General features: G+C 52.5%; 1 protein-coding gene and 1 long non-coding RNA gene across 3 annotated transcripts in view; both read right to left on the reverse strand.

The window, feature by feature from the left end:
* Positions 1-18229: 18229 nt before the first annotated feature.
* On the reverse strand, positions 18230-19170 carry CCDC182 (coiled-coil domain containing 182). Its single transcript, XM_004747402.3, has one exon. The coding sequence runs from the start codon at positions 19053-19055 to the stop codon at positions 18594-18596; it is 462 nt and encodes a 153-aa protein (XP_004747459.3). The 5' UTR covers positions 19056-19170; the 3' UTR covers positions 18230-18593.
* A 2268-nt stretch (positions 19171-21438) lies between these two features.
* Positions 21439-27758, reverse strand: part of LOC101673739 — a 47070-nt gene continuing 40750 nt past the window's right edge. For both annotated transcript variants that reach the window (XR_199087.3, XR_001178625.2), the window contains exon 5: positions 21439-22311. This is a non-coding gene — a long non-coding RNA (uncharacterized LOC101673739). The remainder of the gene's footprint in view (positions 22312-27758) is intronic.

Consider the following 27758-nt stretch of genomic DNA (forward strand, 5'->3'; position numbering starts at 1 on the left):
CTTCAGATGGCTCATTCTGTCTGTCCGGAAATTTCAAACGCACTAACAATAGAGTCTGCAACTGTGGCAGTGGGGCCTCTGGAGGGCTGGAGGGCTGCGTGTGCTCCCCTGCCCCCTGCAGTCCCCTCGGCCCCCTATGGTGCCCCCTCCGCAGCCCCCCCAGTTCCCTATAGGCTCCCCTGCCCCCTGCGGCCCGGCCCGAGATCCTGCCTGTGGCAGGGTAGGCCAGCCATCCCAAGAGGCCCTTCCTGCTCACAGAGGGAGAAACTCGGCCCAGTAAGGCAAAGTGACTGGCTCAAGGTCACCCAGCCAAGGGCTTGGGTGATTGCCCTTGAGCATTGCCTTATGGCAGACTCATAGTCTCTCTGAAGCTGTCCCAGAAAGGCAGGTCCCCCAGCCATAATGGCACCGACAGCTTGTCACCTCCTGGCACCAGGAGCTAAAACTCTCTATAAACCACTTCCCAGTCTTCACAGCACCCCCGCAAATTGGCTGGAATGACCTTCACTCTTCAGGAGGAAAAACCAAGGCTAGAGAGCTCATTCAAGGTCACACAGCTGGAATCAGGACTTTAAGCCACACTTCCCCAGGGCAGAGCTAACCTCATAACCCCCACACTCACTCCCTATACTTGTCACTGGTGAGCAGATGGGAGACCTAGAGTTCTTTCCCTTTTCCTCTGCCAGGAAACCCAAATTACTTCTGGAAGCATCCAACAAAGGGCATTGCCATGTATCATGGAGACAGGGTGTCCCTGAGTCCTCACAGAGGCCACTGTGAGCAGGAGGGTCTGGGGAGAGGGGTGTCCTCGCATCTGTCCCACTAGGTTGACCGGGTGAAGTTCTGAAGGCAGAGAAGGGGGCTGTGGACTCAGGCCGGTTCTGGCAGCTCCGCATGAGACCTGGGTCCCTCCCTGGGCATCGTCACACCCCTCTGAGCCCAGGTCTCAGGCTGGGAAGACAGTTAGGCCCTTGAGGGGCTTGGAACAGGACCTTAGCTCCCTGGGGCAGAAGAGCCCCAGAGGGACATTGGGTGCACCCTGCCTCCCAAACCTCTTTCCCTCGGCAGCTTAGCCCCTAGATTCCCCACGGCTGGCTCCCCAGAGTGGCATCAGGGTGAGCGGTTTTCAATCACCTGTGTGGCCAAGGTGTCCACCTGGTCTGGGAAAGGAGCAGAGCTTCAGCCTTAAGGATGCTCCAGGGCAAGACGACACAGGGGGCTGAAGGGCAGTTGTACCAGTCCACAGTCCAGGATAGACATAATCCAACTCCTGCTTCCTGTTTGGCTATGTATAGAGTCCTTAGCAGGTCCCTGAAACCCTGGGACCCTCAGCTTCCTCTTCTGTGTGTAGAGATGACTGCCCCTGCTTTAGGACGGTGATGAGGACTGAGCCCATAGCACATCTACACCCTCCACGGTTTGAGGGGGAGGTGTGGGGGAGGGGAATGTTCTAGAGCCCTGGGGTTAGACCTCTGTCTTTCTGGGAGCCTATGCACAAGTGCTTCTCAGCTTTTCAGCTCCCCTTAGGTGGGACAGGGAGGCTAGCGGGGGCCGGTGCGGGCATTTCCCTGCCCCCAGGTTGCGGGCATTTCCCTGCCCCCAGGTCAGTCAGGCTCCAGTGAAACCCCAGCAGGTTAAGCTCCGGTTAACTAGTTGCTCTGGAGAGCAGGGCTTATTAGGAACAGAATGCTCTGAGTATTTCCGAACGGCCCCTTTTCCCATCCCCAGGCAGGAAGCAAGATGGGATCTTTTTCCAGTCTTTACTGTCAAGAACCTGGTAAAACACACAGGAGCTCCATGTGACGGGGTCCCTCTGGAGTGTTTATCTGTCTGAGCCTCCGGCAGCCCATCGGTTAGAGCCGGACTCGTCCTGTTCCCGCAGTGGTTTCCGCTCAGGAGAGCTGTGGTTGTCTATATCCTCTCGTCCGTCTTTCCAACTTAGGGGGCGGCCGTTTGCCCAGTGACCCCTGTTCTATGATGCATCCAAGAAGAATTGTGGATTTTCCGGTTTTTTTTAGCATTTTGTTAGGCTGAAGCCCAGTGTTCCCACAACAACCGTGTGCTGCCGCCTGTCCTTCTAACCGTGCCACCCCCAAAGGTCCCCCAGTGAGCCGAGCTCCTGGCCCCATGGGGAGGCCAGGTGACACCTCCATCTGCACTTGGAGGGAAGGGTGAGGCTGCCTTCCCTAATGGGAGGGAAGGCCCTGGCCGCCCCCTTTCTGCAGGGGTCCAGTTACTGGGAAATGTGCTCAGATAGTGCGTCATAGTTTCACGAATGCGGCTCCTTCTGCCATCCCGACTGGAGTGCAGAATGCCCGGGGCAGGCTGCCCTCCTTCACAAACCCATTTGTCACGGGAATTGATTAAGAAAGAGAGAGAGAAAGAAAAAGAGACGGGCTGATGGCTTGATGGCATCTGTTTGAGGCGAGAAGGGGGCTGCCACCTGTCCTGGCCACCCTGAGCTTGGTTGGGCCAACAGGACTGCAGGCTTTGGGCCCCAGAACAGGGACTCCTTGAGAAGCATCAAGGGATGTGGAGAGAAGCTGGCTGGGGGCCAAGATGATGGGAAAGCAGAGTCTCCCCAGCCTGAGGGCAGTCAGGAGGCCTCTGTGCAACCATCAGCCTTCAGGGAGGAGGTGGAGAGCCAGTGGAATGTTCTACTCCATTCCTTTCCCCAGGGGCTACAGACCAAGGTTGCCCTAACTTCAGAGCCAGGGGCAAAGAAAAGGGGCAGCTCTGTCCATCTCTGAGCAGAATCCTCCCACCCCAACAGACAATGGAGCAAATTCTAGGAACCAGAGGGTGGTATGAGAGAGTGTAAGCTTAGGGGTTCACCAATCCGCCCCATCCAGGTTGCCCCAATAGGGGAATGGAGCCTGCTCCCTCCGTTTCTCTGCCTGCCGAGTGACTGGGAGCAGAGGTAGAGCTCAGACCCTGAGCAAGGTGGCGCGATGCCCCTGCAGAGAGGGGGCTCAGGCCTATCCCAGTTCCTGGAGAATCACCGTGCTGAAGACCACCAAGGCCCACCCCCTCCTTTGACAGAGGAGAAGGGACTTGCTGAAGGGCACGTGGGACAATAGCGGAGCCAGAACCCAGCCCGCCTCTTAACCACCGAGAAGGGTAGCAAGAGGGAGGGAGAAGCATGAGCTACCATCCTTGAGAGAGAGGACGTGATCCCCTGGCCAGGGCTGACGGCTGGGTCCACCTTGGCTTTCAGCAGGGAGACCGAGTCCTCTCAGGCACCTCACATCCAGGTGTCCAAACCCTGGCCACTGCCTCTTAGGGATGAGGGGCCCTGCAGGGAAGGAAAGGGGAACGGAGGGCCGGAGCAGGGCAGCCGGGACGGAGGGGCAGGTTCATTCACACAGAGGGCACCCAGGATAGATCTCTGTACTCAGCGTGAGGTCGGAAGAGTAGACTCACTGAGATGCCACGTTGCTTTCCAGGGGCGCGCGACCCGGGGGGCCCAGAGCTGGAAGACTCATGCGGAGCTGGAGCTCCTCCTCCTCGCAGGACGGGAAGCAAGAGGCACACAGTGCCCAGCAGCTCCAGACGCGTGCGATCTCCCCAGCAGCACCCAAGGCCCCCGCAGAGACGGCCTTGGGGCTGAGCCGCTCTCTCACTCACGGAGCATGTGCGAGCCCAAGGCGGCGAGAAGAAAACCACGAACCCCATCTTCCATTCCTACATGTGTGGCTTGTGTGCCTCTTTACAAATTTAACTGAGTACCTGCAGGTGGCTGGCCCAGGGATACCAGGATATAAATATAACCCAGAAACTCCTGAAGGGGTTATAGTCGATGATTGCAACACAGAGCTTAAAAAAAAAAAAAAAAAAAAAAAAAAAAAAAAAAAAAAAAGCTGAAATGCACCTGAGCAAAGGTGTAAGTTAGGGAAGCACCAGGGCTCGGAGCCAAGGTAGAGAAGCGGTCTGGGAGGGCTTCCTGCAGGAGTGGTCTGAGAGGGTGGGAGGAGTAAGCCGGTGGAGGGCTGTGACCTGGGGGAGGGAGGGGCTGGGAGCGGAGTGGGGCCAGGAAGCAGCAGGCAGAGACCAGGAGGCAGGAAGCAGCCCTGTGCCCTTGGAGGACTGAGGGGTTTAGGGGCTGTAAGTCTAGAAGGGGAGGCTGGGCGGTGGGCTGGCTGGGGCTGAGGAGCTTGGGCCAACATGGGTGCTGAGGAAGGCCCACCCACTCTGGTCCAGCCGCTTGCTGCTGGAGATGGCCCAGGGCTTGAGCTGCCACGAGGCCCTGCTCCGGGTCTCCCTCAGGCCCAGGAGCCTGTGTCCATGGAGCCTCCTGTTTTCCTCCCCCCCACCCCCGCCACTCCTCAGCCAGGCCAGCGGTCAGGTCCCCCTCACTTAAGGATATGGGGCTCCCAGGGAGGGGGTGAGTCTGCAACTGCGTCCGTTCTATTAGATCCAGTGGAGAGATCCACGGGCAAGACACTCTCAAATGTTAGACCCCGAAAAAGCTAGGAGAATGCCCACCTGCAGCTTGACTGTGCAGACCTCCAGCCATTTGCCTGCACCAGGAGCTCTAGACCCTGAGGGCACATTGCAGTAATCAAGGTCGCTCTCCCAGATTCGGAGCCCTGGGCCCTGCCGGAGCAGTTACAGGTTCCCGGGGTGGGGCCTGGGAGTATTAAAAAAGCCCCCAAGTGATGTCCACCAGCAGCCAGGGCCGAGAACCACCAGCCTACAAGCCGACTCGGGTTCCATCTTTCTCTTGCCTCCCCCCGGCCTCTAGCTCGCAATGTTCATCCTCACCCGGCTCTCCTCCTCCTGCCTGTTCCTCCCCCTCCTTCTCCAAGGCTGACCCCTCCGCTGAGCTCTGGATCTCATCTTCTCCCATCGCTTGGGGGACCAGACTCCAAAGAAAATGATAATAATAGTCATCATAATAACAGCAGCCAATTTCCTGGAGCGCCTAACGGGTGCCAGCCCCAGGAGTCCTCATTTGGATTTGGCCCTCTGAAGCACCCTTCGGTAGGGCCTGTTATTATGGTCCCTCTTTTCAGATGAGAAAACTGAGCACCCCAGAGGCAGGACCAGGACCCACTCCCAGGCCCCTCCGCCCCCAAAGCTGGGCCCTTTGCCGTCATGGTGACCACCGGCCCATCCCCTCACCCCCGATCATCTTCCACTGCCATGAACGTACACTTCCCTCGCAGGCCGATCTGCCGGTGCCCTCGGTCTCTACACCCTGGCCGCTGAGCTAGTCTGCAAGCCCCCCGCAACAGGAGCAGGTCCTCGGGGTCTCCCCAAGACCTGCCCGGTGGGACCCCGGAAGTTTTGGAAAGGCTTTGTTACAACCTGTTTATCTGTCAGTCACCCCGAGCATAATAAAGTGACCCCTTCAAGACAACATCCACGGCCTTACTTTTCAGGGAGGAAAAAGGGATCATCTGATTTACATGAAGTTTCAAAAACTCCAGATCCAGCAGCTCATAAAATATTCCATTGTACCAGGTGCCTGCGTGATGCCAAAAGCATGTGACTGCTTCCAGGCGCTCCCTCCACCCCCACCCATCGTCCATGTCCTCTGGGCTTCCTGCCATGAAGAGGAGCGTGGAGATGCCTTTATGCTTCTTCCCGGGGTAGAGTGAGAAGGGAAGTGGGGTGAGGGGGTGCGGCACGGGGATATGCCAGGTGCTTGCGGCTCGGGGCACGGAGGGGGGGTACGCGAGGGTGCGTGTGCAGCACAGGGTGGGAAGCGTGTCAAGTCTGTGTGTAGGTTGGGACGTGTGTGGGGGGGTGATGGGTGTGTCTCACAGTAGCATATGTATGGGGATAATTTGTGTGTGGTGTGTGGAAGTGTGGGTGTGCCGTGTGATTTACGAGGGACGGGGAATAGAGTTGACATGTTATATGGTGTGTTTCTATAGCTTGTGCTTTGATGTGCATGTGACCGGCGGTGTCGTTGTGGCCTGTGGTACGCGGGTGGCCTGTCATAGGGTATGTGGAGTGATACGTGTGACCTGGTGTGAGATGTAGGGAGTAAGTATGTACGCGGCTGGGTACAGGTCGGCCGTATGTGACAGGATCATCTCACCCCCAGCTTGTCTGCCTAGTCCGGGTTCTGCGCGAGTCTCCTGCCCACACCGGCGAGGCGCGGAGACTACTCAGACCAGAAGAGCCCCATCTTACAAGTGCCACAGCAGCCATCAGGGTCCTCCCAGACACCCCCAGGTTTCTGAGCTGCTCAGAGCTGCTCAGACCCGGGACCTGCGGCTCAGGAATGCCAGCGAGGGGAGGCCCCACAGCATCTGTGAGCAGGCGGGGCTCCACTGACTGCGAGTGGCAAAATCCCCATATTCTTCAGCCTCTTTCGAAATCCAGGTGGCCAGGGTGATGGCTGGAATAGGAACTGGAAATAGACTTCCCATTTACCACCTCCGGTTCACACACAGACACACACAAGGGTGCCTGATGGAACCCTTCTAAAGTGTGGGTTCACATGGCTCAGTCTCGGGGCACCATCTGGCCAAGAGCACAGCCTCGGGCCATTCCTGACTCAGTCAATAAGACCCACAGCCATGGACCCCAAGAGCACTTCTCAAAATCCCATTTGTCCTCTTGCCTGCGTCTTACCCTGCCAGTCAGGCGTGCCGCTCCTCAATGCCCCAAAAACTCTTCCTTCACCCCCAGTCCCCAAAAGCCTCCCCTCCTCTCCCTGCACCCCCCACCCTGGCTCTCGATTATACAGATCCGTGTGGCTCTTCCCACAAGTGGGAACCATTTTTCTCCGGGGGGGGAGGGTAAGCTGATCACTGCCGCAATCTCTTTGTTAGAAAGGCTGCCAAGAAATAGCACCGTTTTAATAATTGGGTCCAAGCACGCTAAACCAGGTGGTCTGTGTGAGTTGCATGTCTTCCTTGGGACCCTGTTTCCAGTGCTGATCAGGCAACCCTCATCTTAGCAACCCATTGCCTCACAAAATTAAGATCTTCTAAAGATCCAGGATAACACCTGGGCAATGTTTTAGGAGAGAAGAATAGTACGTAGGCAGGTAATCTTCCTTACTTTTCCACCAGCAAGCCAGTGCCCACGGCAGGGCAGGACAGGAGGGAAGCCTTGCCAAAAACCGATGGAAAGCTACAGAGATCCCTCTTGAAACACACATTGGAAACCAACACCAGCATTTCAGTACCTTCCCGCGACAACTGGCTGAGGTTTAGTGGGAGGCTGGAAGGGTTTGCTTGTGACATTCCTTCCTCACCAAGGACAGGAAGGTTGACTCTCCCTACCCACCCCCTGCCCTGCTCTCTTCACCCACCCTCACAATCTTTGAGTCTCATTTTCTTCATTTGTAAAATGAAGGTGACAATTGAATAAAACAGCGCATTCCAAACCCGTCTCTGGAATGAGTTCTGCTTTTTCTCACTGGATATGAGACCCCAGGCAAGTTATGCAACCTCGATCAGTTAGCTCTTACTGTAAAACCGCCACTTCAAAACTTAATGGCTTAAAACAACACTCCATTCTTGTTTCTCACGAATCTAGCAGTAGCCTGAGCAGTCCGCTGATGTGAGCCAGGCTTGGCTGATCTTGGCCGAGGTCACTCGTGCATCGGCAGGCAGCTGGCAGGTTGGCTGGGGCTGGCTGGTGTAGGATGGCCTTGGCCGGAATGCCTGGGCTCGGCTCCATGTCATCCTCCAGAAGCCTAGCCTGAGCTTGTTCTCCTGGCGGTGCTTAAGTCCAAGACAGTGAGTGGAAACACATGTGGGCTTTTCCAAGCCTCTCCATTAGGTTCGCTGCCGTCCCATTGATCAGAGGGTCATTTGGCCAAGTCCAGAGTCAGAACAGAAGAGGCTTGTAAAGCCGCAGTGCAAGTGGTAAGGACACAGCAAGGAGGGTGATCAGGGCTGCGGATGTCACCGACCTGCCACACCCTCTAGACCCAGTTTCCCTTCTTAAAATGGAGGTGAAATTCACATACCATCAAATAACCTGTCTGCAAGTGGACAGTTCAGCGGCACGTAGTCCGTTCATGGTGTAGTGCACCCACCACCTTCAGCTGGTTCCAGACATTTAATGACCCCACAGTGAGCCTCCCTCAAATCCATCATGCCATACCTGTCCCTGGCAAGCCCCAATCTGCTTTCTCTCCATAGCTTTCCCTATTCTGGACATTTCCTATAAATGGACTATTTGTCATGTTATCATCGGCAATTTATTCTTTTTTATGACGGAATGATATTCCATTGCACAGTAGACCACAATTTGCTTATCCACGCGTCTGCTGATGGGACACGTGAGCTATTTCCACCTTTCGGTCATTGTGAATAAAGCTGCTGTCACACTCAGGTACGAGCACTTGCATCCCTGCGTTCAATTCCTTTGGGTACCCACCCAAAACAGGAGTGGAATTGCTGGGTCATATGACAGTTCTACGTCTCCCTCTCTGAGGAGCCTGGTTTCCTTTCTTTTTAAATTCGAAATCGCGACCTTGCTTGGTGGGGATGCTGGGGGCACTGAGAGAGAGGGCACGTAAAACCTGTCGCACAGGGTACAACCTCAAAAAACGGTTGATAGAGCCATTCTTTGGTTCCTTAGTGCAGTAACCATTGATGGAGCCCCGGATCAGGATTTATGGGCGGTGCTAGATAGATAGATGAATATAGAAGATATAAAATATCTATAAAACACATGTCTATATTTTTATAGACCTATAAATATATCCCCAGGGTCTCCTCCAGCCCAGGCTCACCGTGGCTCAATCCTTGCCTCTTGCCTGGTGTGTCCTTCACAAACAAGACAAAAGGTGCTCTCTCATTCCCTCTCTCTCTCTCTCTCTCTCTCTCTCCCTCAGCCTTTACCCCAGGAGGCTGCGGGCTTCATCGTTCCCCATCTGAATCAGTTCAGACCACCTATTTCAGATCTGTCGGCTCTTATAAATGTAGCCACACACCCGCAAAGTGAGATAAAATGGCAATGTGATTAGTGTGTGTGTGAGTGCGAATGCTTATGTGTCCCTGTCTCATTCCTTTTGTAAAGATTAATACATCAGAGCAAGCACTTACGAAAGGAAGGATGAAAACCACCACCACAACCGGGTCCAATTCTCCAGACATTCAATAACCAAATGTCACCCACATGTTAAGCAATAAAATAAAAATATATGCTTAGCAGAGGCAATATAAATATGATGTATATTTTGAAGTTGGGTAACAGCACAGTGGCATAAAAATAATGCCCGGTGGCAAATTCAGGAAAGCGACCTTTTTCAAACGTGGTGTTCCTTTGGGCTGCCATTCCTAAAATATCACAGCACGTCGAGCAGTAAAGCAGAGGTTGGTTTCAGTCTGACAGGAGCGCCATGGTAATGAGGGCATGGAAATTCTTGCCCTGCGTTCTGATGCCAAGGCAGCCTCTTATTTCGCTGCCCCCTGCCCCCGCCTCTCGCTCCTGAGAAGCTCGCCTCCATCTGCCAGCTTCGTCCCCTTTGCCTGTCACAATAATCCCTTACTTTTCAAAAACTCCTTCCCAGACATTATTCCATTTGACCTTTATGATCTGCCTCTGAACTTGGGAGGAAAACTATCACCCTTGCCATTTTGTGGATGGCAAAATGGAGACCACACCAGTCACGTTAAACCTGGCACTGCCCCTCCACTCTGGAGAGAGAAGGCTTCTTTTCTCCCCTAGGGACCATCCTTTTCCTGCTCACATGTGCATACAAAAAAAAAAAAAAAAAGTCTGAAAAGATGTTCACGGAAAACAGACACCTCTCCATGGACCAGCACATATCTAGTTTCCTAGTTACTATTTGTTTAGAGAATACAAACCAGTTTTTGCATCCGCCAAACAAAATATTATTAGAAAGCTAAATCTGAACATATCCATGTAAACATCAAAATACACCAAAAATAGCGGTGCCCGGATGGCTCAGTTGGTAAAGTGACTGCCTTCGGCTCTGGTTGTAATCTTGGGGTCCTGGGATCAGATCCCCCATGGGGGCTCCTCCTGCTCTACAGGCAGATTACTTCTCCCTTGCCTTCTGCCTGCCATTCACCTGGCTTGTGCTCTGTCAAATAGATAATTAAATCTTTAAAAATTATATATATCAAAAAAGATGCTGTACATTTCTTACTGTGCACACTTTTTGAAAGTCTTAGGCACTGAGGGTCTAACTGCTGGAGGTCCAAACATTGGAGTGATTTGTCCAAGGCCTCAAAATGAGAGCTCCAGCATCAGAAGGCATATTACTGATGGAGAGAAGAGAGCAACCAGCTGTGTGTCTTTAGGCAGGTGACTTGACCTCTCTGAGGTTTCATTTTTCCCATGACAGAACAAGCAGAACTAGACGACCATTAAGCCGCTTTCTAGCTGTGAAATTCTTCAGTTTTAGCTCTAGAACAAAGCATTCAGTGCCACTCTGGGAAAGCCCTGTGCTGCTCACAGAGGAATCAGTAAAAGGATCTCTGATGGAACCCTAACCTCTCATGCATTCTCAGCAGGAGACGTCTGCTCAAGCGGACCCTGGTCCTAGACAGCCCCCTAACTCACTGTGTAACCTTGAGTTTCTCCTCTGTTAAGTGAGGATTTTGGACTAGGGGAGGGTGGGAAATAAATTTCACATTACATGCAGGCTGGCTGATAGATGGTGGCTGCCTGGAGTGCGGTGTTGAGAAAAAAAATGAGTCTGCCTCCAAGTGGAAAGGAGAGAAGCCTGGGATTGATTAGTGATGTCTGCCACAGGTGAGGGAGGGGGCCGCTGTGCAGGAGTTGGCCATCTTTGGAAGAGACTGTCACAGTAGATGGCCTCTTCCAGCTGACACTAACGCCCTGTGAGGAGCACGCAAGAGAGCTGGGGATTCAGAGTCACCGATGCTCAGGAAGCAGAACTTGGTTTGTTCAACTGTTTTTATATTATCCACGGCTTGGGTTTGAATAATCTGTCCCCTGATACCGCCGTATTTCAGAAATTGCTACCTAAGGCAAATTTTCCACTTTTAAACTCATTTCCTGAGTCGGTCTTTTTAAACCCCACATTAAATATTGATCTGCCCTGGAGAGATCTAATTTATTTAGTAGAGACAAGTTTGACTCCACCAGAACTGTCAAACCCAGAAATGGGGCCATGCTCTCCTTCCTGAAGCAATAACCCGGCGGGAGGGTGACAGACACACGCCAAGGACACTGGAACCACGAACACACTTCAGTCCTCTCTCAGTGTGTCAGGCATGGGGCCTGCCTTCCCCATCTCTCTCACACCCCCACTTGTCGAGCGTCCTTGAGAACCTTTCCAATGAGGATGGATGTCTGAAAGTCAAAGCATCCACTCTGGGCTAGCTGGACTCCCCATCCTGTGTCTGAAGCCCTGCCGGCCCATGGCAGAAACCTCTTCTTTTTCTGGGGCTAGGGCTCCCAGCTCTGACCTTCGGACTCTGCAACCTCAAAGTCCCGATTCCAGCCCGGGGAGGTAACATTTCCACTTGGACCTTGGTTTTATTTATTTTTTTTTTTTTTAAAGATTTTTATTCATTCATCTGACAGACAGAGAGCACAAGTAGGCAGAGAGGCAGAGAGAGAGAAGGGGAAGCAGGCTTCCCGCTGAGCAGAAAGCCCAATGCGGGGCTCGATCCCAGGACCCTGGGATCATGACCTTAGCCGAAGGCAGAGGCTTAACCCACTGAGACACCCAGGTGCCCCGGACCTTGGTTTTAAACCTCAGTCCCTGTGAGCTTTGACTTGACTATCTTTCCAAATGACAACATGCTGGCTATCCCCCAAAGGAACTCCCTTTGTGCTTTCGAATGAAGAGAGAGAGAGAGAGACGCAGCCTACCTCACCCTGAGGACAGGAGCCCCTTGCTCGCTCACACCCAGCCCAGTGCACCAGGCTGAATGCAAAGATCCAGCCTCCTGACCTGGCTTCTGCCTCCACCTTCTGCAATTCCAACACCTTGCACTCTGGACTGATCCAGCATAATTTCTCTCCGTAACTTACGCTTCTGAGCACAAATGCCAAGATTCCCTTCTGGGTTTATCAAAACATCTGTTTGGGGGTCCCACAAACAAGAGTCCCTGCGGCAGGGAACACAGCCTATCTGTGGGTTAGGGAACCAAACTGTATTTAAAATCTCAGTCAAGGGACCCCTGGGTGGCTCAGTTGGTTAAGCAGCTGCCTTCGGCTCAGGTCATGATCCCAGCGTCCTGGGATCGAGTCCCACATCGGGCTCCTTGCTCAGCAGGGAGCCTGCTTCTCCCTCTGCCTCTGCTGCCTCTCTGCCTGCCTGTACTCGCTCTCTCCCTCTCTCTTTCTCTGATAAATAAATAAATAAAAAATTAAAAAAAATAAAATCTCAGTCAATTATCCTGCCATACGCATATTTCCTCTCTTAATTCACCCAACAATCCCAACCAGGTAGGCAGTGCTGTTATCCCTGTGGGAATATGGGGAAACTGAGGCTTGCCACCAGCCACATACGGTTAATTAAAATTACATAAAATTTATAAAATTCAGTTCCTAAATCTCACTCACCACGTTTCAAGAGCTCAATAGCCAGACATGGGTACCAGGGAAATCTGACAGCTCAGAATTCTAGAATATTTCCGTCATCACAGTAAGTTCTATTGGACAGCGCTGCAGGGGTAAAGTCACATCCCTGTGCTGTACAGAAGCTGAGGGTAGGGTTGGAACTCAAACCAGGGTGGTCTGTCTGAGAGCTGGAATGCCTATCCAGGACCCCTTCCTGCTGTTGAAAGGAAATCCAAAGGAAGATGAGATAAGCAAGAGGTCAACCAAGAGATCTCACCAGATAAAGCCTTTGGAAACAAGACATGCCAGAGAAAAGACCTCTGAATAAGATGTGGTCACGTGACAGCTGCAGACAGCATGTTGGGCGACATAGTCCAGATGCTGTCTTTACCCCAGAGAAGGTATCTTCCAGGCTGGAAGGGAGCAGCGGGGCTTGATCTCCACCTAGCATTTCCGTCTCCCATGACCCTGGAGAAGGGAGTCAGGCATGCAGCTGGGCACAACAGAATGTCTTCCACACACTGCCACACTCTTGAGACTTCTTGGAGATGGTGGAGGTCACTCAAGGTCATCGATCGTAACATTTTATGCCTTGCTTGTTGTTTGGGTTCAATTATCATTTGTGATGCACCTGTTATGTGCACTTTTTACATATGCTATCCAAGTAAATTCTGGAGTCCAGGAGGCTCTAGAATGTCCATAAAATAAAAACAATTTTAAATAATCCTAGTCTTGGATCCCCCGGGTGGCTCAGTTGGTTGAGCGTCTGCCTTCGGCTCCGGTTCTGATCCCAGGGTCCCGGGGTTGAGTCCCACAACAGGTTCCCTGCTCAGTGAGGAGGCCACTTCTCCCTCTGCCTCTGCTCCTGCTGCTTGTGCTCTCTCTGACAAATAAATAAAATCTTTAAAAAAATAAAAAAATCCTAGTCTTGATTTGTGTCTCTCAATATTAAAAGGGATTGGAATTGTAAATCATAGCATCATTTCTGTTTTTTCCACTGTGTATTTGTACTTCCACTTTATTTTTTTAACAACTTTATTGAGATATAATTCTCTTGGCATATGATTCACCTATTAAAAGTGCACAGAGACCTTAGAGCCCATTTGTCATACCCACTAGCAGTCGCTGTCCCTATGCCTCCAACCTCACAGCCCCAGGCACCCACTAATTTGCCTTTTGTTTCTACAGATTGGCCTGTTGCAGACCTTGCACGTAAATGGTGTCCTATAACATATGGATTTCCACGACTGGCTTCTTGGCTTAGCACAGTACTATATGATTAGTAGTTCCTTCCTGTTTTATGGCCAAATAACATTCTGGCGTATGGTTGTACCACACCCTATTTATCCCTTTACAGACATTTGGGTGATTCCATTTTCGGGCTATGGCGACTAATACTATGAACATTCACGTATAAGTGTTGTGCGGACCTATGTTCCTTGGGCACATACCTACAAGTGCAATTGCTGGGTCACATGATAACTCTATGCTCAACAGGTTGAGACGCTGCCCAACTGTTTTTCCAGGGAGAAACAAGGAAAGATCTACACCTGATGAAAGTCCAAGGGGCAGGAACGATGGCCAATGCTTGATGTTCTTAGCACTTCAGGAATTACTAAATGGACTGGATCAGAACAGGAGGCCACATTCTGCATGAGGAATGAAGACAATGCCCAGACCCACACCCTTGCTTTCCACCCACACCACCCAATTCTGCCCAGCCCTGCTGTCCCTCAGAGCCTTCTCCTTCCCAGTGCTAGCTGTCAGGAAAACTGAAGTTGTGGCAGCTGAACTTTGTCGCTTCCCATGGGAAAGGCTACGTGTTCAGCTCTCCTGCACTCAGCCATCTTGCCCCTCACCTGAGCTCCCAGCTTGCAGCAGACACAGGACTTGGGGGGGTCCCAGGGAGTGCTCCCTTGGCTGCCACAGGTTTTCCTAATATGGAGCCAATGTGTCTTTTTTTTTTTTTTTAAGATTTATTTATTTGTTTGAGAGGGAGAAAGAGAATCTCAAGCAGATCCCTGCTGAGCACCCACCACAGCACTCAGTCCCACGACCCTGAGATCATGACCTGAGCTGAAATCCAGAGTCAGCTGCTGAACCAGCTGAGCCAGCCAGGCGCCTTTAGGCGGGACCATGTGTAGTAAGATCTCAGGAGCCCTCTATGGGCCAGAAGTTGCCCAGAAGCAGCAAGCAGAGTATTGTAGCTTGTACTAGCGGTTGAGAACTATGGCTATTGGCAGGGAGAAAACCATTCAGTTTTGTTTTTTGTTTTTTGTTTTTTTTAGATTTTATCGATTTATTTATTTAAAAGAGCACCCACGCAATTGAGGGTGAAGCAGAGGGAGAGGGAGAGACAGAATCCCAATCAGACTCCCCTCTGAGCCCAGAGCCTGACATAGGGCTCGATCCCACGACCCTGAGATCATGACCCAAACCGAAGGCAAACGCTTAACTGACCGAGCCCCCAGACACCCCAACCATCGGTATCTATTAAATAGAAAAGGTAAGGCCGAGGTTGTGGCAGATGGGGTTGATTGCCACCCAACAGACACACTCACGGCTGGAAGCTCAAATCTTGGGTCACTGAGGTGTCCATTGGGGCTGAATTGTGGCCATTGCTGTCCTCTTTGTCCACAATTGGTTTAAGACAGGCGAACACCTCAGGTCTAGCCTAAGAGATGTCAGAGAAAATTTGCCAGAAGGATCCTGCAAAAGGGTTTCCTTTCTGATGAATGGGAGACTTGCAAGAAAAGCCCTGCCCCTTCCTTCCCCTGTTGGAAGTTGCTGAGCGGGACACAATTCTGGCACGCCCACAACCATGATCACGTGACCACGGGCTGGGCGGGGTGGTGGGCAAGGTGGAGGGAGGATGCAGGGTACCAACTCGGACCCGTCACTGCTGACTTACTGAACCAATCACTACTTCAGGTGTCTTGTTACCTGAAAAAAAAAAAAAAAGTCTCCTCAAAGCCTCAAAGAAAAAAAAAAAAAAAGTCTCCTCAAAGCCTCAAAGAAGTCAGCATCAGGCCTTAGGGCATCAGGTGACTTGTAGCTCCTGACAGAGAAGCAAGCTTGAAATCCTGCCGCAGAGAACACCAGGCGAGGACCAGTCTCCGGGTAGGGCGCCTGTCTAACCCAACCTGGACACAGGTGCACCTGAGCTCTCCAAGCCTCCTGCCTCTTCCTCCTCTTCCTCCACGTCACGGATGACTCCTTGACGTGGGAGGGTCTCAGGGCCGTCCCTATGGCACCTCCCAGGAAAGGGAGCCAGCCCATCACTGCAAGTCCCCTGCTTTGGTGTGGGATGGTAGTCAAGAGAGGTCGCCTCCAGAGTCCTGCTCTACATCTTCGGTACGTACCCTCTGTGCCTCGGTCTCTGCATCTGCCACAGGGATAACAGTGCCATGCTCACGAGGTGATTGTGGATGAAACGTCAAGTGCATCCGACATGGTGTCGTGGGTCCCCTAGACCACACTCAAGTTCAGTGATTCACTAGAACTCTTTGCAGAGTAAGAAAAGCTGTTACACACATGACTACAGTTTTTTACAGCTGCTGGAAGCAGGGTCCCCTCCAAGTTAGGAGAAGGCTTAGAATGAATGAATTCTCTGGGCAGGTAATAGCCACAAAAGACAGATTCTTTTGGGAAGCTGGTTTCAGTCCCACAGAGGAAACAAAACGTACCATGGGGGCCGTTTGTGGGCCCGAGGTAGAGGGAAGCTCGGCAGCTGTGAGATGCTCCAATCCCGCACGTTCCAAGAAAGGTCTGGCCCCTGACAGGCCCTGGGAGATAACCTCTAAGCAAGTCCCTGCGTTCTGCTCTCTGATAAGACGCTCTCTGTTTTACTCAGGCCTTGGGCCTCGCCAGATAGTTAATGCTAATCACATGATTCAGCCAGAGCCCCTGCCAAGCTGTATCAGCCTGACCTTGGGAGGGGCTAGAGGCTGAGTAAGCAAGGTCAGCCATAGAGGGGCTCAGCTCCGCTAGGAGGGGAAGGGACAACTGGAAGCTTATACCTGGTCTCTCCTGGTCTCTGGCCTGTGCTCCTTTACCTCCCAGAATTCCCACAAACACCATCAATCCTGAGCAACTATATTTACCCACTGAACCTATAGTTGACGCAAAGCCCTTTCCACATGAATTGCATTAGAGCCAGTTTTCGTGTACAAAGCAGCTGATTTTTTTTTTTTTTAAGTGAGTGCAGTGCCCAATGTGGGGCTTGAACTCACAATCCCAATATCGAGTCACCTGCTCTACTGACTGAGCCAGCCAGGGGCCCCAGAAGTTGATTCTTTTAAAGCCCTTCTTCTATGTAGCCGATCAAGTTCTCCTTCAAAGACACATTTGTACACACACTGGTGTCCCGCACAAGTTCTAAAGGTATAGGAGTGCCCCACACACGCACACCCTGTAATACGGTCCTTTCTCACAGAGCTCACCTTAGCAAGATCACGAAGCTCCCCTCGTATACTCAAGCAGAGCTCAGCAGACACTCCTAAAGTTCCCCAAATACTACACAGTGGTTAAAACAAGCAAGGCCTCTAGAGTTAGACATTCCTAGGCTCAAATCTCAGCTCTACCACTTGTCAGCTATGTGGCCTTGGGCAACTTAGCCTCTCGGAGCTGGGGCTTTCTCGGAGTCTGAAAGTGAAGGTTGGAGCCGTACCTGCCTTCGAGGGGCCGAGCCTGGGGCCTGGAACACAGCTCATGCATGACAACCGTAGCTCCGGCGGTGATGGGAATGTCGCTAGTGTCCGTATTACTATTTCTTCAGCTGTACCTTCCAAGGCAGAAGCAGTCTGGAGTTAAAACAGGGGTGCAGCCTTCAGGGTGGACTGTGACCGGTGGATAGAGCTATCAGCAGGGGATCACGGGGCCTTGTGTGAAGATCATTGTGGGGGTTCAAGTTGCCCGAATCCTGTTGGGAGTGATTCTCTGAAACAGGAGGGCAGATGGGGCTGAAGAAGAATGTCACAGGGTTCCGGCAAGGCTATGAGACCCCGGCTGGGAGGACAGAGGCCCCGCTGGGCTCCGGAGCACACTCTGGCCTCCAGAGTCACTTCTTACTTCTGCGGTTTTGGGGGAGAAACCCATTACATGGCAGCATTTGGTGGGGGGACCACAGAGAGGATATGCAACTCAATGAACCAGAGTCTCACTGGAACTAAAAGACACAGTGACAGTGAAGGAAGCCCCAAGTCACCAGAAGAGCAAGTCCATGAAGAGCCTGGTATGGTTCCAAATGGGCAGCAGGGTGATGAGCACGGACTACAGTCAGCCTCCCCCTGGGCACAATGGGGAAGCGGCACTTGTGCCCAAAGGGGCCTGAGAAGAAGGGGGATGGTGTGTGGACATGGCCTGAGACAAGTCTGGGCACCGTAACCGGTTCTGCTCCATGGGTCAGGCGTGAAAGCCAGCGGCCCTTCTCTGGAACCCACCCACTCACGGGGTCTGAGGCTCGGTGCCTCTGTGCACGAAACTCTCCGGACCCCACCCACCCCAGCCCTAATGAGCTGTGTCTGATCTCTTCGGCCAGACTAAATGCGAAGGAAGTTCAGCTGCGCCAGAATCAGCAAACACAGGTGAGACAGGGCGGTCTAACTAGGAAAGCAGGCAGACAAGCCCACTAGGCGGGGATGTGAACCACAGAAGGACAGTACTCGGAATTCCGGTCAGGGCTCCGGGGAACGACCGACCCCTCTCAGGGGACCATGCGTCATCGAGTAACGACCAGGAGAGCCTTGAGTCATGAAAAGAAAGGTAGATCTGTTCAACACATCAATTTAAGAAGATTAAAAACAACCATGTTATACATTTGGGCGACATGACCATTACAAACAGGAAACCAGTTAACGGTGAAAGTTACAGGTGTCTGAAAGCCGGAGGGGTGGGGCGCCTCCTTCTGTGATGATGCTGGGCAAACGAGCTTCACCAAAGAACATACTGGGGCCTGTTCGCCTCTCAGCAAGGTGTTATTGAGGTAGAAGGAAAGCAGTGGACATGGGGAGGGGAAGCGAATGGACGGGGACTTAGGGTTGGTCCTTCCACTGAAGACAAAATCTTCTGCTCCACTGCTCCGCTGGAAGCTGGGCTCCCGCGGGGGGGAGGCATCAGTCGGTCTGGATCTTCCTGGGGGCGCCGAGCCCGTCCCGGCCGGAGCCCAGCAGCATGCGCTCCAGCCGCTTGCAGTGCTCCCGGAGCTGCTTCTCGCGGGGCAGCAGGAAGGTGAGGACCTTGTTGCGCACGACGCCCCGGTCCTCCTCCTCCCTCAGCCGCTGCTTCACGCGGGCCGCCTGCTCCTCCTGCTGTGCCAGCTCCCCGTTCATCTCGCAGAAGGCGTCCTCCAGGTAACGGATGGCCTTCAGCGCCTCCTTCTTAAAGTCCTCCAGCTCCCGCTGCACCCCGGCTACCTTCTGCTGCAGGAGCTCCAGGTCAGCCGGGGGCAGGAGGCAGGAAGGCCAGGACTGAGGGAGGGAGAAGTCTCCAGACTGGAGGCCGCTCTCCACCATCTTCTTCCCTTGTAAGGTGTTCACCTGCATGAGGATGGACCCAGCATGGTAGAGAGGTTCCATCGCTTCTCTTCCTGTTCGGACAAAGAGAGGGAGCTAAGAGACCTGTCTGGTCCGTGGATTTTTCTTTTTCTTTCCTTCCTTTTCTTTTTCTTTCTTTCTTTCTTTCCTTTTTTCTTTCTTTCTTTTTTTTTTTTTTTTTGGCTAGAGACAATCCTTTGGAGTGGAGAAACCCCCGCGCATTGTGATGTCGGGGCCCCTTCAGCCAACCAGGAGGAAAGCCACAGTCGACTCATTTGCATATTGTAGCCTCCTTGGTTGGTATCCAGGGCTATTTCTGCTCATCTGCCCAAGCGGTCTTCCTATTACGTGGATTTTCGTGGACTCATTTCCCCTCCCAGAACCAGAGCGCAGTCTCTGCTTTTACTGGAAGGACACACCGAGGCCCAAAGCCAGGCAGCGAATAGGACAGCGCAAGGCAGGCTGGGCCAGTGAGCCCGGCCAGGCAGGGGTGCTCTCCCACGCAACGGTCTCTGGCCCTCTGCTCCTCACAGGCAAACTGGCTTCTCGGCCATCTCAGACCTTCTAAAGTCTGCACAGCCTTTCCTCCTGAAGCACTTACTTCACGCTCTTTTCTTGACCTAGGACTTTGTCCTTCCAGATACCTTGGCACAAGAAATTGCATGGGTCATTGTAAGAGATGATGCCTAAGCTCACTTCCAGCTCTAAAAATGCTGAAAAACAAGAAGATGATGACGAAGAAGGAAAAGAAGGAGAAAAAGTAATTTTTTATTTCAAATCATACTCTTTTTTTTTTTTTTTAGATTTTATTTATTTATTTGCGAGAGAGAGAGCGAGCACAAGCAGGGGCAGCGGCAGGCAGAGAGAGAAGCAGACTCCCCGTCAAGCAAGGAGGCTGACATAGGACTCTATCCCAGGACCCTGGGATCGTGACCTGAGCCAAAGGTCTTGGCTTAACCGACTTAACCGACTGAGCCACTCAGGTGCCCCCCACATCCATACTCTTATAACAATGCTAGCATTCTAGATCATCTTAGAAGTTACGAGGCATATACTTAGGTTTTAATGTGTGGTCCACAGCAGTGCTGAGTCGGCTTTGTGTGGGGTGAAATCAGGTTATTCCCTCATTTATTCAGCAATTACCGAGTGCTCACTCTGCACCTTGGCTGGGGAGCAAGTGGAGCAAGTGCCCAGCGCCCCTCTCCTGTCCTGCTGGGTCATGCCTCAGTGTCAACACAGATGAGAAACGTACAAAGGGTGAATCTCGCACTTCTTACCTGAGTACCCTAAGAAAGGAAAATGTTTCTAGCTAGCTTTTGTCAGTTGAGTCAAGAACAGACCTCTATCCTGCCTGTCTCAGTGTCCTGCACCGACTTCTCTCTCCTAGCCTCAACGTGTGAGCATCTCCAACACTGTGCCTCAAATCCAGTCTATCCGAAGCTGGACTAGTTCCATTTTACCCAAACTGCTTCTTGTTCCAATATTAACATCACGTTAATGATGCGACCATGGGTAGCACCCACACAAGAAACCAAGGATTAGCCTAGACCTCTGCATCCAAGCATCCAAGGGCTCTGGGTTCTCCTGGTTTTGCCCTAAGCTAAGCACCCCAGGACAAATTGCCCGGGAGGGGTCTCAGCTCCACCACCTATAAGCTGTGTGTCTTTGGCAGACGACCTCACCTCCTCTATAAAGCAGGGATGCTAATTCAGTAGTGTGCAGCTCCCTGGGTGGTGGGCAGAGGTGGGGGGCAAGGGGAAGGTTCTGATTTATAGCTATTTCCAATTTCCATGGTGTGACTGTTCCCACCACGGCCGTTTTTGAGCACCTCCAGGTAGAGGTGCACACAGTCAGCTCTCGTGAGTGGTGCAAGGGGACCCCAGCACCACAGGATGTTTAATGAGGACAGCTGCCGTCCCTGAGACGAGGACTGACCTAGCTGGAGTGCCCTGCAGGAGGCATCAGAAAGGGGGCATTTTGAGAGGTAATGGCAAAACTAAGGCAGTATTTTAAATCTCAAGGTGGGGCAGCAGCCCCAGTTACTGAGGCAGAATGTTTGGTGAAAAGAGCACTGTTGTGGGAGTCAGCAGATTGGGAGTCTGAAATTGCTGTGGGACCACGGGTCAGTCACCTACCTCCCTTCTCTGATCCCTCTGATACAATGTGAGCAGGTGGGAGATGGCTTCTCTGCAGTCTCTGGTCCTAAGATCCATGCAGACTTTCCTTTGAACCATTCCTGAGGCACTTGCCCCTTTCACCTTTTTTGTGACCTGGGAGCTTATGCTTCCGGTCCCCAAGAGCACAATAAACTCCATGATGACAGCGAGCGTACATTTCTCATCCTTTTTTTTTTTTTTAAGAATTTTTATTTATTTATTTGACAGAGAGGGAGAAACACAAGCAGGTGGAGTAGCAGGCAGAGAGAGAGAGGGAGAAGCAGACTCCCCGCTGAGCAAGGAGCCAGATGGGGCTCAATCCTAGAAGACCAGAATCACAAAATGAGCTAAAGGCAGTCGCTTAACTGAGCCACCAGGCTCCCTGCATTTCTCATCCTATGTACCCTCGAGTGTCCTGCCTGTTGCCCTGCACATAATGGCACTCAGAGAACTAGATGAAATTGAATTTATGTCCATAGGTGGCTATCAAATCCAGCGACTACCCTAACTTTCCCTCTGACATGGCGCCACCTACTGGCCTGAGAGGGAATAGCATGCTCTTTATTCTCTTGCCCAAAATCCCGCGGAGGGTCTGTGGAGCTGGTGTGGACAGGCTTCCGTCTTGTGATGTGTCCATTAAGGGTTGGTGTGCAGTCCCGCACATAGTAGGTTCTCCATGAGTACTTTTTTTGAATCACTGAAAGAAATAATGTGGGTCTGTCTTCTGGTTTCTGTCATTTTTTAAAGTGTCTTTTTCTATTTGTGCCTCTTTCTCTCTGATTTGGAGACTCTGCCCCTTTCTCTCTGTCCTCCAGAGGGAATGGTGGAGGTCATAACCCAAACTGTGAAAGCAAAGTAGCAACAGTTAAGAAGGAATGGCAATCTCTCAATCTCCCTGGTGCTTTTTAAGGAGCTTTCGGTTCGTTGCTCCCCGGAACCGGCCAGGGAGGGCCCGCTCCCACAAGAGCCTCAGCAAGGTTGAGGGAGAACAAGCACTCTGTCCGTAGAAGACCCCAGACCTCTGGAACCTTCGGAGAGTCCTCAGCTGGGACAACCCGATGTGCACGTGCTCTGAATGTGCTCCTCCCCGAAGAAGAGTTATCATCCAGGGCTGTGGTTTCCTCACCAATTTCCTTCCAGTCCTAGGAAAGGAAGGGAACAGATCAACTGGGGCCCTTCAGGACAGCAAGGGCATCTCTAGCAAGGCTTTTCTGGGCCACTGTCAGGAGGGTTTCCACTGTCAGGAGGGTTTCCCTGCCCCTGGTCTGTTTCCACAGTTCACAGGCTCCCCGTGTCTCAAAACAATGGGGGGCCAGGGCAGGAGGGTATCAACTCCACAGAGATCCAGACCCCTACCCCCTGAGAATCAGACAACCGGAATGGATAGGGTCTCAGGGGTGGGCATGCTTTAGGAGGTGCAGGGGTGGGCACCGCTGCTTTGAAGCACATTCCTGCTGGGCTCTGCCCACCCTTTGAGAATGGAAACCATCTGGGTCATCAGCCTCCCCCAGCCTCTGCCACGTGTGCCCTCCCCATGCTCTGACTCTGCGTACAAAATAAACTTGATCCTTTTGAGGATCAGGAAATAGGACATGTCTCAGGTACATTCCTTCATGTATGTTCTTTCTTTCTTTATTTATTTCAGCAAGAGACAGAGCACAAGCAGGGGGCAGAGGGAGAGAGAGAAGCGGGCTTCCCGCTGAGCAGGGAGTCTGACGCGGTGCTCGATCCCAGGACCCTGGATCATGACATGAGCCAAAGGCAGATGCTTAACCAACTGAGACACCCAGGTGCCCCTTCATGTTTCCTTTCTTTCTTCCTTTTTTTTTTTTTTAAGATACATCTACTTAAAGATGTATAAAGATATACAAGCTTTGTGCTTTGTGTAAAGATAGACAAGCACAAGGTGCAGAGGGAGAAGGAAAGAGTCTCAAGTAGACTCTGCACTGAGCACAGAGCCCAATGTGGGGCCTTGATCTCATGCCCCTGAGATCACACCCTGAGCCCAAAACCAAGAGTTGGATGCTTAACCAACTTCACCACCCAGATGCCCCTGTGTATGTCTTTCAAGATGAGGGAAACCCTCCAGAGCTGCTCACAGCCCCATTTCTCACCCAACACACCAGCTGGGGGACAGAGGTCCTGAAGATAGCTCACATACATTACAGGCTCCCCTTCTGGGCTGGGGCTCAGCCTGACCTCCCTGAAACCCCGGCCTCCCAATATAAGGCCTCCCAATATAATATTGGGGTTCTGTGCCCAAGTGAGATGGGGAGGATAGGCAACCAGCTGGGGCTTCTGCAAAGAAGAGTTCTATTGGGAGAAGGAAATGGCGAAAGGCCCCTGCGTAATTTCTCCAAATGAATTACTGATGTCAGCCTTCAGGTGGCATGGAGAAATGATCTTCTAGGAAATCCTGAAAATGGGTCTATCTCTCCCCATCCTAAGAAAGAGTTATGAAAGAAAATAAAATCAGAGCAATCTCGCACAAACACCAAAAAGCATGTGATTGGATGTTTCTAGAGCAGAACAGCTGTTGGCCCTAGCCAGAATATTCTTTCCCCAGAATCCCCTGGGCCTGGGCCTCCCTTGGCAGCTGCCAGCCTGGGCGAGGATGCGGCGACACAGCCAGCGTCTCCCCAGATGGACCCCTATCAATGACAACAATCTTGACACAGTGCATTTCAGATCCCATAAAGGGTCTTCCCTCTGTCCATCCACCCATCCCGCCTTTCGTCCAACCATCCTTCCAAGCGCGTCTCCGGTGACATTTGCTGAGTACCTTCCCCGTGGACACTAAGTCAGCAAACAAGATAGAGAAGACCCCTGTTCTCAAGCCACTGGCGCTTCACTGGAAGGAGACAGACAATAACGTGAAACGGTCAACAATTAAGGTGAAACGGTCAACAATTAAGGTGACGTGGGCTGGTGCTAAGTGCTCTGAAGCAAGTAAACGGGGCAGCGTGCCAGCGAGCCTGGGGCAGGGCTCTCAGGCAGGGCATGTGGGAGGGAGGGCATTTGGGGTGACATAGCCTGGGGAGGACGCCTGGGAGTCATGTTCAAAATGGAAGCTCAAGTGGGAAGGCTTTAGGCAGGAACAGGCTGGAGGAACTTAAAAGGCCCTGCTGAGTGGGGGCCCCGAGGAGGAGGAGGGAAGGAGGGGTGCAGGGCCCCGGCCGTGGAGAGGCATGGGATGGTACCCACAGGGTACCCTATGTGGCATGAGGGCCACCAAGGGCTACCGTAGCTATGCCTGCCTTCCGGCCCCTGTGGCTGGTGTTCCAGTCTGGGGAATGGGGACAAGGCTCGGGGGGTGGGTGCGGGGCCCAGGAGCGAGCACCAAACTCAGTGCTGTTCCCCATGATTAATTAACCTGGAGCCAGAGCCCCAAGGCGCAGTGCTAAAAATACCTGCTTCCCTCTGAGACGTGGCAGCTGTCACCCAGCAACTGTTACCCATGGCCATTTGTCATAATTTGACACTGATAAGGAGTGTCCACGGGGCCGTGTGTCTGCAAGAGTCTGATCATCCCCAGCCCACCAGCCAGCTGGTCCTCGGCAACGGTCTGTGCCGTTTCCTACCTGAGCCCTTCCCCCATCCCTGAGCCCGCTGCCTTGGCCACCCCTGGATGCGCCCGCCACCTGCCCATCACCCGCCAAGCTCCTTTCCCCTCCTGGAAGCTGAGCGGCCCCGCCTCAGGGGGTGCTTGCCAAAGCCTTCTCCAGAGCAGGAGCCCACGGTCGGATGCGCGTTTCACACCGCTGCGGCCCTGCTGCTCGGACTGGAGCCATCTAGCAGGGGCTCTGCCAGCCCAGGGCGGCACTTTAATTAAAATATGTAAAACATCTTGGTGGGAGTGGGTGTGAAGACACAGGAGTGGTCCTTGGACAGGAGAAATGCAGGGGGCCCCTCTCTGTCCCCCCACTCCGCCCCCTGTGGAGCTGGCCCCTCTCCAGCCCCGGAGGCCAAGGCTTGTGCCAGGAGGGCCTCCAAAGCGTGCTGGGGCGTGCTGACGTCTGTCTTGCACCATCCACCATCCACCGCTCGGCTGGGCGCGGAACTCAGCTGGGACAGACGCAGCCTCACAGAAGAGAGCCCCCCCAGAGCCCGCAGGCCGGCACAGCGGCCCGGAGAGTGTGCCAGGAAGGGCCCGACATCACCCCAGTTGGAATCTTCTACCCTCGCCCTCAACACCAATTTTCTTAAAGGACCCCTCAGGACGCTGCTACCTGGACGTTTACATAAACTCTTCAGCAAAGCCAGTCTATCCCCCAGACCAAGAAGCTCCGGAGGCTTCCTCGTCACTCCGACGGCCTTCCACAGGGGCGGGAACCTTGATGTGCGCCATTTAGGACCGGCACGAGCGAGCTTTTTTGCACAAAGATCCAATCAGAAAAAAAAAAAAAAAATAGAGGCCTAAGCTTTTAGTCCCCATCTTAAAATCAGAAAACGCCATTGTGCTAAACCTCCTTCCTTCCTCCCCGTCGCGGAAGGAATCGGTGAGTCTTACTGAACTGTCAGGACCTGCAAGAGGGGTGACGGGCCCAGTGTCGTGTGAGTCTCCTTCCCACCCCCAGCCGCCCCCCATCCCCAGGAGAGTGGGGACAGGAGGGAGCCCAGGGGCTCTACAATAAGCCAGCACTGAAAGGCGTTATGGCTCCCTCTGGCCCGCACCCCTCTGGCCCGGGCCAACTTCTTCAGGCTGGGCTAGAGCCACTGTCTGCATGTCGGGGTGTCAGGCTGAATTATCTGAGCTTAAAAACCAAATCCCCTCCTTCCTGGGTTACTTAACTGTCTGCCTGGCGAGGCGGGGGGATTACTGGTGACAGACACCAGGGCCTGCCTGGCTGCTCCAGACAGAGGAGCTTTGATCACCTGGAAAACTCCAGACACCAGGACTCCTAATGATGAGTAATGACCTCAAACCATCGGAAAGTTACCCAGCGCGCCGTGCGGCGGGGACACACACTGCTTCCCACCGAGGCCTGGGCGGGGGAGATAGGGTGCCGGCATCCTGTGACCTGGGGTGGGAGTGGGACCCTACTCCCACCCCAGCCAGGGTCCTGCCAGCTCACAGATGAGGCCGAGGAGTTTCTGGCTCTGGGCACTTGGCTGTCACAGGGATGGTTAGGGGCTCAAGGGCTAGAGTTTATATTCGTTCGAGAGTGCAGCCCTCCCCATTCATTCATTCCTTCGTTCATTCAACACACATTTTCCGAATGACTCCGATGAGCCAGGCATGGGGCTCGCTGCTCCAGCAGATAACTAAGATGGGCTATCTGTCCTGAGAGCACTTGGGACCTATAGTTTCCAGTGTCACACGCTCTGTGGCTTCGGGACTCCAGACCACCCACAGCAGGGGGCTTCAGGGTAGCCTGGGCCCTTCTCACGGGGACAAGGAGCAGGCAGAGGATGGAGTTTGAAGATCCCAGGCCTGCCTAGGCTTAACGTTCAGTTAGATCCTGTGAGAGCCCCCAGCCCTACGTCTTACCCACATCCCTCCGTCTGGAACATCCTCCTGCTCTAAGCTGGCTGGGAATACATCAACCATGAGTCCTCTGTTTTGGCTTCATAGACACTTAAGCCCAGTGATTCTCAAACTTTGATATACATTACAATCTTTGGGGGAAAGTGTTAGCAGTCATTTTCAAGGTCTGGATTTCTCCCTTTAGAGATGCTAATTCAGGTCTTGGGAGACTGGAGTTAGAGCAACCGATCCTCTTGATTTGTCCTAAACTAAGGGGGTTCCTGGGATGTGAGACTTTACATTTTAAAACCAGACCTATCCCAACAGACCTGGGACAAGTCACCCTAGCTGGGGCAGACACATTAGTCTCTGCCCAATAACATTCCTTTCTCCCTTGGGTCATAGAATTTTATTTTGATCAGGCAATAACATGCTCAGGTAAGGTGAGCCATCACCCAGCCCCAGGCTGTGAGCCTCGATGCATCGATGCATTCAATAATGCCATTCCCCAGTGCTGCTGCCTCTGACACACTTCATACCAACGAGTTGTAAAGAAAAGACATATGGAAAAGTATTATGTCTGATGTAAAAGAATGAGATTCAGGGAGTGGAGGGGGGCGCTCCTGCCTCTTTTCCTGGTTTGGACATAGTTGTATGAGAAAATGATGGTTGGAACTGTGGCAGCCATTCTGCAATCATGAGGCAACAAGCCTAAGATAAGCAATTAAATAAAAAGACACCCTCCCCCCATTTTTTACAACATAAAACACCAAACCTCAAATTATCTACCTCCAGTTTAGCTGATATGTGACTGAATCTTTCTTGTTCAGATAACTGTTGTCTGGCATTGTGTTAATTGCAGCCAAGCACATCATGACTGTTACAGGGGACCTAGAAATTAATATTTTTAACAAGATCCCCAAAATCATTCTGATGCTCTCCAACAAGCTACAACAACACTTCTCAAAGCGTCGTCTTTGTATCAGCAACGTTCAGCATACCTGGGAACTTGTTAGAAATGCAAATTCTCAGACCTTCTGAATCAGACACTCTGGGAGGTGGGGCCCAGCAGTCTGTGTTTTAACTAAGCCTCCAGATGATTCTGAAGATTGCCAGTTTTAA

Source organism: Mustela putorius, unplaced genomic scaffold (assembly GCF_011764305.1).
Source record: "Mustela putorius furo isolate JIRA1106 unplaced genomic scaffold, ASM1176430v1.1 tig00003962_pilon_pilon_pilon, whole genome shotgun sequence".
Lineage (NCBI taxonomy): Eukaryota > Metazoa > Chordata > Mammalia > Carnivora > Mustelidae > Mustela > Mustela putorius.